This window comes from Microtus pennsylvanicus, chromosome 15, assembly GCF_037038515.1.
Source record: "Microtus pennsylvanicus isolate mMicPen1 chromosome 15, mMicPen1.hap1, whole genome shotgun sequence".
Classification (NCBI taxonomy): Eukaryota; Metazoa; Chordata; class Mammalia; order Rodentia; family Cricetidae; genus Microtus; species Microtus pennsylvanicus.
In genome coordinates, this window is record NC_134593.1 from 71451789 (window position 1) to 71461265 (window position 9477).

At 49.9% G+C, this 9477-nt stretch overlaps 1 protein-coding gene across 1 annotated transcript; it reads right to left on the reverse strand.

Moving 5' to 3' along the window:
- Positions 1 to 690: 690 nt before the first annotated feature.
- Zic5 (Zic family zinc finger 5) lies at positions 691 to 9066 on the reverse strand. The gene is made up of 2 exons (XM_075949605.1): positions 7610 to 9066; positions 691 to 3625 (listed from the first exon to the last, which is right to left on the reverse strand). Exons 1-2 carry the CDS (start codon positions 9027 to 9029, stop codon positions 3183 to 3185), a joined length of 1863 nt encoding a protein of 620 aa, XP_075805720.1. The 5' UTR covers positions 9030 to 9066; the 3' UTR covers positions 691 to 3182.
- Between the last annotated feature and the right edge of the window lie 411 nt (positions 9067 to 9477).

Consider the following 9477-nt stretch of genomic DNA (forward strand, 5'->3'; position numbering starts at 1 on the left):
CAAGTTACACCCTCCAAAATAAACTAAAAGTGTAATTTGATCTTCTCCTCACCCTAGCCCCATGACCCGCTATAAGCTGATTTGGTATCCACTAGTCAGTTTCATTCTATAATTATAAATTGTTCCTGAGCAGTTTGCTGTCACCTCCCTTGTGTCTGAAAGTTTCTCACCGTCCACTTTATTTTGTTTTCAAAATTGTCTCTTTTCTTCCTTTTAAAATGGAGGTTATGCACCAAAGCGCACTCCTGATTTTAACAATTGGAACTGGCCCAGAGATCTGTGCAACTGTACTTGTAAACTGCAGGGATTTGTTTTCATAGATTTCTTGGGATTTCTAGATCAGTGGTTTTCAACCTGTGGGTTGTGACCTCTTTGGGGCTGAACAACCCTTTCACAGGGTTGCCAAGACCCAGAAAAAACAGATATTTACATTTTGATTCATAACAGTAGTAACACTACAGTTATGAAGTAGCAATGAAAATAATTTTGTGGTTGGGGGTCACCACAACATGAGAACTGTATTAAAGGGTCACAGCGTTAGGAAGGTTGAGGACCACTGCTCTAGATTAAACTGTAAGTAAGCCAGGCTGCTTCCTCTCCCCCACCCCTCCAGGGAAGGGCACTGTTCACTACCATAGGGACTGTTCTGTTTTAAAAGAATGACGGAGATATTGTCACTGGGTCAAATGGAGCAATCCATAGGAAGAATACCTTTATTATCTTTGTCATCCAAACACCCCTCTTGCCTTCTCTCTAATGGACGTGCACACTTTTAAGGTTTTTATTTTCGGTGCATCAGGAACCAATAAATCTGTGGCAGAGTTAACCTATGCATGGCAAAATACATAAAATACACATTCCTTCGTTTCATAATAAATAAACCTGTAGCATGGTAAAGAATAGTGCAAACTACCATGGGAAAAAGTTGTATAAATAAAACAACTCATACATCAGAAATATTTTGTCCTAACAAATTTACAGTACATAAGTTATCCCACCCAAGTTCATACCTTATTTTTTTTCTATTTGAAAGGACTTTGAAAGTGAATAACAGGGGGGAAAAATCAAATAAACTTTTAAAATGTAGAATTATTTTATATTCAAGTTGTAGGTCTTTCTCTTTGTCAAGGAGGATCTGCATGTGTTGTATTTACTGTAACAATCTGAAGACAACATTGAAAGATGTCCACATAACAGCACCATGCATTGTACTAGTAATATATCTATAAACTATAATCTCATCAACACGAGGCAAAACAACATGCAGGAAGAGTCTTGGGTTTTCACATTACCTTGTCCATTCAAGTAAGCTTAAAAATATATTTTATATTTTTCCACCTTCCTTTTCTTTTCTTTTTAAATAAACCATGGATCATAAATGACAATCTTTCACCAAAATGTATAATATATTTCTTTGGTGTGCTTTGAACTCTTCCAGAAAAATAAAAATAAATTAATTAAAAAACCTGTACAAATAAAAGTATTCACAGACACTTATTAACAATGACAGGACTACATCAAGCACTCATAGCACACAAAACAGATTTCTACAAATCCTGGGGAAGGGGGTATCTTCAAGGTCTGAGGGTAAATTAGTGCTCTTTAGTGTATGTGTGTTATGTTTCTGTTGGGCTACAGTTTGCACAGGAGATGTGTTGTACCAACTGAACACAAACTGACCAAGAGTTATTGTCCTAGGTCCTTGACCCTTTGTATCCTGGCCTGACAGCTCTGGCAAAGGTCACACATTCATCAGTGTTTGGTGGTAACTATGAACCCTTTTTAAAACCCAACATGTAAAGGAACTCCTCCTCTTTTAGTGGAAATCATATACTTCACATTGTCATTTTCAGATGGAAGAGGATTTAGTGCTCATGGCACAGGTGGAAAAATGCATTAAAAATAACTTTTAAAAAAGGTTGATACAGTAGTATAAAAAGATAGTTGGCCTGTCTAGAGAAAAGAAAAAAAAAAGCTTTAAAAGAAATAGGCAGGATGCGACCGTAACAGTTCCTCAGCCTTAACTGTGCATGCTGGCACCCCCCAAAAAAAACTCATGGTCAAACATAACTCATGACTTATTACCCAACAGGTTAGGACGCAGCGAGAGGCAGCATCTGAAATTCCCAGTTTAAAAACAAAACACAGCCCAGCAGAGGAAAAAGAAAGCACTTGGGTCACTTGTACTTTACAGAAGATCACAGTTTCCCAGTTGTCTGTCTCAGCAGCTCCTCGACTTCTGCTTGAACAATCACAGTAGCATGATAGAGGGAGATATATCAAGGTGGCTGTGCTTGGCTTGTTTTTCTGCTTCATTTTTTTTTGAAATCACACAAGGAAAGATACTGAAGGAACAATCCTGTATAAAAATATCATGTCACGGTGAGGTTGGTAATAAAAGCATAGGAATTAAAATGATAAATATCAGAAAGTAAAGTTTTGTTTTTGTTTGTTTTTTATACAAAGACTTGGATACAGGCACAGTCCAGGATCTGTTGTCAGTGCAGCAAGTGTGTGTTTTACAATCAAGAGGCCTTTGCAGATTAGGTCTCTAGAAGAAGGCTCAAAAGCAGCCCTCACTGTGGTGTCAAAGGCATCTGAGAGGCACTCCGGGACATGGAGAGGGCCTGGTTGATGTGTTAAGGTCTGACTTAATGTTCTTTTTTTCTCTCGCTTAATAGTATACTCCACACAGACACACACACGCACACATACACGCACACACACACACTGTATTGGCAGTGTATATCTCAAATTCTCCACTACTTTTCCCTGCTAGACTCTGCCTCCAGGTCTGTCCTACTGCGATGGACAAGTCCAGCTTGGTTGCTTTTTATCTGTTTGCTATTACTTCTGTTTTTTTTTTTTCAGTACTGGAGACTGAATCCAGGGCCTATGCACGCCAGGCAAGCACTCTAGCACTGAATTGCATCTCCAGTCCTGTTTTCTTTTTCATTTGTTTGTTTTTTGTTTTTTTTTAGGAGAAAGAGGAAAAAAAACCCCAAATATCTTAATTAAATTAATTAAATGTATAAACACCATAGGGTTTCATACTGAATAAATAGGGCTAATTAGACCCGGTTGCAAGTCTGAGTCACCAGCTTGTCTCAGGCTCCGCATTGTCTCAGGTTAGGATACGGTCCAAGGACTCCCACTTACTACCTCACTTATTAATAATCATTCTAATGTATCGTCCGCACGACTTCAGGATTTCCGTACATTTCCTCATCTTCAGACTCAGAGGTGGTTCCGTTGCTGGAAGGTGTGTGGAGGTGGCTGGGGGCCCCACTGGCCTGGCAAACATACCACTCATTGAGGTTGGTCACCTGAGGGGACAGAGTGCTGGATCGACTCCTGGTTGGGTCCAGCACAGGGGACAAAGTGTCACCCACCGGAGTCCCCACTGATGAGTAACCAAGGGCTCCTGGAGAAGGTGGGGGGGACTTGCAGTGAATCTTCATGTGCTTCCTCAGAGAGCTCGGGTGGGTATAGGATTTATCACAGCCTCGAATCTTACAGTAGTACGGCTTGTCGCTGGTGTGGACATGGGAGTGCTTCTTTCGATCACTGCTATTGGCAAACTTCCTGTCGCAGCCGTCAAATTCACATTTGAAAGGCTTTTCCCCTGTAACGAAACACAGGAGAGGTTAACAATGGCTTCCCAGAGACCTCTCATTTGATGCAATCTTAGAACAGAGCTATGGATACATCCTTGTCCCCCTTCCCCCAAGAGCAACTCCCAGCTTTATTCCTAACTGCGGTATTCCAGACACTGCCAGGACAGGCGTGTGTCCACTGGCCTGGAGGCTTTGCTTGGATTTGGGGAGCACCAGGGGGGTCAGAGGGAAATATGAAGTTCAGGATGAGCCTCTGAAGGCCACCAAGGGCTTCCATGCCACGCCATCACACACACACACACACACACACACACACACACACACACACACACACACACACACACTCCCTTAAGGTCTGAACACAAGTGGAAGATTCCCTGTTAAGACAAACACCAATGAAACCATATTTCCAAAACAATGGTTATAAATGAGAATCATAGAAAAAGAAACACACACACAAACATATATACTAATTTACAGTAACTTGGGGGCATAGAGAGATGATAATGGCACATCATTGAGACTCTCCCTAGATTCACTGATGGGAAAGGAAAGGAGAAAAACTAAACACACTTCAGAAATAATGACACCTGTCAAACACACAATCCTGAGATTTTACAAAGTTGGTTGGGCATTGGTGTCTGCGTTCCACTAATGACCCCATAAGGTGTGTAAGGAACAGACACTAGTAAACACCTCTACCTTGTGCCCTAAGGACACTTAACCTGACAGTTTTCTTCACTCCATAATAATCAAAACCATAAAAAAAAGAGGTCCTTTGACCTATCACCTCTTTATCTTACCCATCAGCCCCCAAAACACAACTCCTCAAACATAGGCCACATGTCCAGGAAGTAACTGTTTAGTGAGCTTAACTAGGGACACTTAGCCAAACCACTTTGGGGTTTATGAAAAGGAGAAGATGACAACAGGTCAGATTATAATTGAGCTTCCCTCTGACCTCAGTATCTATGAGCTTGATGTATTCGGGCCCCAAACTGAGTAAGTCATTCCATAATACTGTTTTTAATACTATTTTTTCCATTGAGAGGATTTAAAAAAAACAAAATAAAACAAAAAAGCAGCATAGAACATAGGAAAATGTTCTTTGTTTTGGATAATATATTTCAAAAAGGCATAACAGTAGATAAACCTCTGTGGGTAATTATCTTATTTTCTCCATACCAATATTTCAATGAGGTCTTTTTTCTTTCCTGTTCCACCAATGCCAGAGTATAATACAGCTGAAAGTATTTAGGTGCCTAAAATATAACTTCCCAGAATACTGTTTAAAAAGGAAATTAGTTATTTTTGAAATGTACCTCCTACATTAACCCATCAGTCGAAGGGATACACAACTCACAATGATAATCACAACCTTTAAAATTCTCTAGATTAATTAATACCTTCCTATCAGAACATGGATTTGTCAGGGTTTCTGTATTACACTGTAAGTTCAAGGTAAACCTCATTTAACAGTGCATCCTTTAAATATATACTATGTGTTACATATTTATATACACATATAATCAGCCCTTCAATATGAAGGCTTAAGTGGTTTTATGCATTCCAAGCAAATACACTACTTTTCAAAATTCTCATTTTTCTGAGCAGCCTTCATTGGGAAAAACAAGTGTTGAATATTGCTGGTTCCTCCATTCCACTGGAGAAAAAGCAGCAGGACTCAGTGAAGGAGATGGGGGTGGAAAGAAGGAAGAGGCTAGCGAATAAAGGTCAGGGGCCGGAGAGAGGAAGAAAACAGCCGATGTTGCTTAGGGGCCTGGGAGTGCCTAACCAGAAGGGCTAGGCGACCCCAGTGTTTCCGTTACAGACGCTGACAGAGGGGTCATGTCAAAATTGAACTATGCAGAGTTTTGGAGACTTGGTGCCTGTAGCAAAGAGCTTTGTAGATGTGGCCTAGATCTTGCCAACTCCCTCTAGACACCGGCCAGACACAGGTTATAAATGCAGCTGTAGGGCACGTGGGTCGGGAAACAGGCCTTCAGGAGTGGCCAGGGGATTAGTCCTTTGATCCATCTGTTCTGGGATCCCTGATAACCCCACAAGGGAAGGCAGTGTGGCGGGGAGGAAAGGAAGTAGAGACGGTCTATCTCACGATACAATGCCCATTGGCTCGGAAAGCCCGGGGACAGCCAAACAGTAGCACGCTGGCTAAGAACCGAATCTGGCAGTGCCAGTATCCACCCCTCTCGAGGGGTGCCCCACCAGCTCCACCTGCAAGGGTCCATGCAGCCTCTGGAAGTGGGAACAAGCAATGTAATTATCCCTACTACGTGGAACCAACAAGAAAATCCCACCACTTGCTGCCACGGATATGGTCAGAGGGCAGCCTATCCTGTGGGAACCCAAAAGCCATGATGGGAGTCTGTCAGTCAGTTTCTCCTTGGTCAGCTGCCAGCAGCCTCCAGGGTAAGGTCCACTCGCCTCTCGAGGCCTGGGAAAGTGGAGAGGGCCCAAAGCCTCCTGCACAGCATTTTGAAGTTCCCTTTAGCCCTGGCTGCGTGGGGGAAGTGTTTTGCATTCTGCTGCCTTAGCTGGCCTGGTTGTTTTTATGAGAGTCTCGTGGGAAGTTTCCGTTTGGAAAAGTCATTAAGGAGAATTGATCCCAGTTACGGAAAGGGAAGGGTGAAAAAAAAAGAGGCCTCGAGGGAAAATGTACTCCTAGACGGTCCTATCCTCCTCCGGGTCTGCGAGTCACAGGGAAGCCTGCAAGGTATAGGGCCGCAAAAGCAAGGCCTGGGGTTGCGAACCAGGATGCTCTCATAAAGACCTCAAGGCCTCAGGCCGGTAGGTCCTACATAAGGGCCCATGTTTCGGGCTGCCTCTTCGTCCCAGATGCGCAGATAAATCAGTCAAATGATTATTGAATGTAAACTCGGGTTACCTAAGTGTCCTCGGAGGAGTAATATTGTCTCTCATATAAATCTTGACTACACCCGCGCTCCACAGCGCTTTCGCTTGGCGCGATTGTGCATTCTACAGGGCCACAGGACCCGTCCCTCTACTGTCCCACGCCCCAGCCTTTCACACCAGAGCCACGACGTGGGTTACCATAGGAGGAGGATCCTCACGGTGCTGAGAGTTTTTCCCAAGTTCTACAGAGGGGTAGGCCGTACCGACCCAGGAAACCACCCTCACTGGTGCCAAAACCTTTAAAAGGGCAAAAGCCAACTTCTCCAGTGCCCCAACACACTCTAGGTAGGGCCGGCGGAACGTGTGTGAGGGTATGTAAGTGAAGTGTTGGGTGAGGCTGTGCGTAGGAGGCAGGTCGTGGTATCACAGAGGTCAGAAATGTGTGAACTGGTGTGAGATGCGCTCCCGTGAAGAGCGTGTGAATGGCTGGATGCCTCCTAAGGTCCCAGGGTGCTGTACTCTCTCCCTCAGGCCTTCCTCAACCGGACCCGGTGGCACCGAGACCCCTGATTCCCGGGTGAGACATCACTGATTAGCCCCCAAATCGCAGCAAATCCCACGCGCCCCTCCCACGCCGTATCTCGGCAACGCAGCGGTCGCTTGAGACCTGCGTCCCGTGAGGAAGGAAGGTGCCACCGGGCGACCCCAGTCAGAGGTCCCTTCCCCATGGGCCTCCGGACCTCCCGGGGCTGGGCGCACGGGGGCTGCCGACCGTCCTGGGCGCCTTCCTGCTGCTGCTGCTGCTCCCGGGTGGCGGCGGAGGCGGTGGCGGCTGGAGCGCTTTGCCGGTCACGGCGGTGGGGCTGCGGGCGCGCTGGAGACTCCGCCAAGAGAGAGGCCAGCGCGGAGCCTGTGTGTGCTATCGAATTACTTATTCATAGAAAAAAAGGGGGGAGGGGGAGAGAAAAAAAAAGAAAGTCACATGTCCGGGTTATACGTATGTGGAGAAGCAGCAGAAGGAGGGAAAAATGAAAGCGAGCAGAAGGCGAAGCAGCGGCGAGGAGGCGGCGCAGGCGGTGGCGGTGGCGGCGGCGGCGCGGCTGGGGACAGACACCCACCTGTATGAGTGCGCTTGTGGATCTTGAGGTTCTCGGAGCGCGCGAAGACCTTGCCGCAGCCCGGGAACGGGCAGGGGAAGGGCTTCTCGCCGGTGTGCACGCGGATGTGGTTGATGAGCTTGTACTTGGCCTTGAAGGGCTTGCCCTCGCGCGGACAGTCCTCCCAGAAGCAGACGTGGCTGCTCTGCTCCGGGCCGCCCACGTGCTCCACAGTGACGTGGTTCACCAGCTCGTGCATGGTGCCGAAAGTTTTGGAGCAGGGCTTGGCGCCGCTGACCGCGGGCGGCGGCCCGGCCAGCTCCTCCGGGTCCAGCCACTTGCAGATGAGCTCCCGCTTGATTGGCTGCCGCATGTAGCGCAGGAAGGCCCCGGCCGCCCCCGGGAGGTGGGGGTGGTGCGGGTGCGGCGCGGGCGCTGGCGGTGGCGCCGGGGGCGGCGCGTGGTGCTGCAGGTGGGGCCCGGGCCCCGCGGCCGCCGCTGCTGCCGCGGCCGCAGCCAGGTTCAGGTTTAAGTTCACGGCTCCGTAGCCGTGCAAGGCAGCGGCCGCGGCGGCCGCCACTGCCCCGTAGTGCGCGTCCCCTGAGCGCGGAGCGAAGGGTGGCTCCGCGCGGCCGTACAGCTCGGCCGCTGCCGCAGCAGCGGCCGCCAGCCCCAGGCGCATCTGGCCGTTGAGCGGGTGGCCGCCAGGAGCCCCCGGAGAGTCGTGCAGCGCGGGAAAGAGCGCGGGGCCGCCACCGTCCCGGCCCGCGTAGGTGCCGCTGGCCGAGATGAACATCCCGGCTGGGTGGGGAGGCGGGGTCGGATGCTGGGGGGAGCTGCTGCCGGACCGCTGCTCCCCTCCGAGCGGGGCCCCGTGCATGGCCGCCGCGGGGGCCGTGGCGGAAAGGTCCCTCCGGAGGACGACGTCCCTGCTGTGGCCTTTGCCGCTGCTGCCGCCGCCGCCACTGTTGGTGGCGGCGTAGCCCGAGAGGGCAGAAGGAGGAGGCGGGGGAGGGGGAGAGGGGGACTGGGAGGGAGGAAGAGGAGGGGCTGGAGGCGGGGGCGCCGAGGCCTGCGCGCCACCGCTGCCCCCGCCGTCGGGGTGGGTTCGGGCGCCCGGGTGCGCCCCTGAGGCCGCCGAGCGGGCGGCGGGCGCGGGAGCCTGGGGCTGTCCCTGGAGCGCCTGAGCGGGAGGGCTGGGGCCGGGCCCACTGGCCTGTGCCATGTGCTCGGGTCCGAGCGCAGTGCTGGCCGCGCCGGGGTCAGTGTCTGGGTCCCGCGGGTGGAGATGCGCGGCGACGGCACGGAGTTGGGAGTGGGCGGGCGGGCCGGCCAGCACCGGGAATCCTGTCATATTCTGAAGCTGCTGGGCCTGAGCCGTTGCCAAATCCACTAATCTCAGCGCTGGCGGGCTCCTCTTGCTCAAAGGGGGCTCCATCATAACTATACGATCAGGCCCATAGACCCTCTCTGGGGGCACTTTTTTCCCTTCTGCCCGCCTTCAAAAACATGTATATATTAGGCGCTCTTTAACTTCTTGTGTCCTGGCCTCCTAACTGCTTATTCTTGTCCCCTTTCTATCCTCCAGCGATTGGCAGAGTGAACATTACATTTGAGCTGCACAGTGGGACCGAGTTTTTGGAAATGGCACGGGTGGGATTGGAGGGAGCCGTGTGATTGGCAGCTGTCTCGGCTGCGCGATTGGCTCCGGTTCAGGTTCTGGGCCCAGCGGGGAACCGCCCCTGTGCTCCAGACCGCCTGCGCTTTCGCTTCGCCCCCCCTCCTCTCCAGTAGCTCTGCAGCAGGTTTCCCCCCGGGTGCCCAAGTTCCACTTGCAGAAAGTTTGCGCTTGGCCTGCGTACTCGGTCCCCTGAGAACGTTCGGTCAAC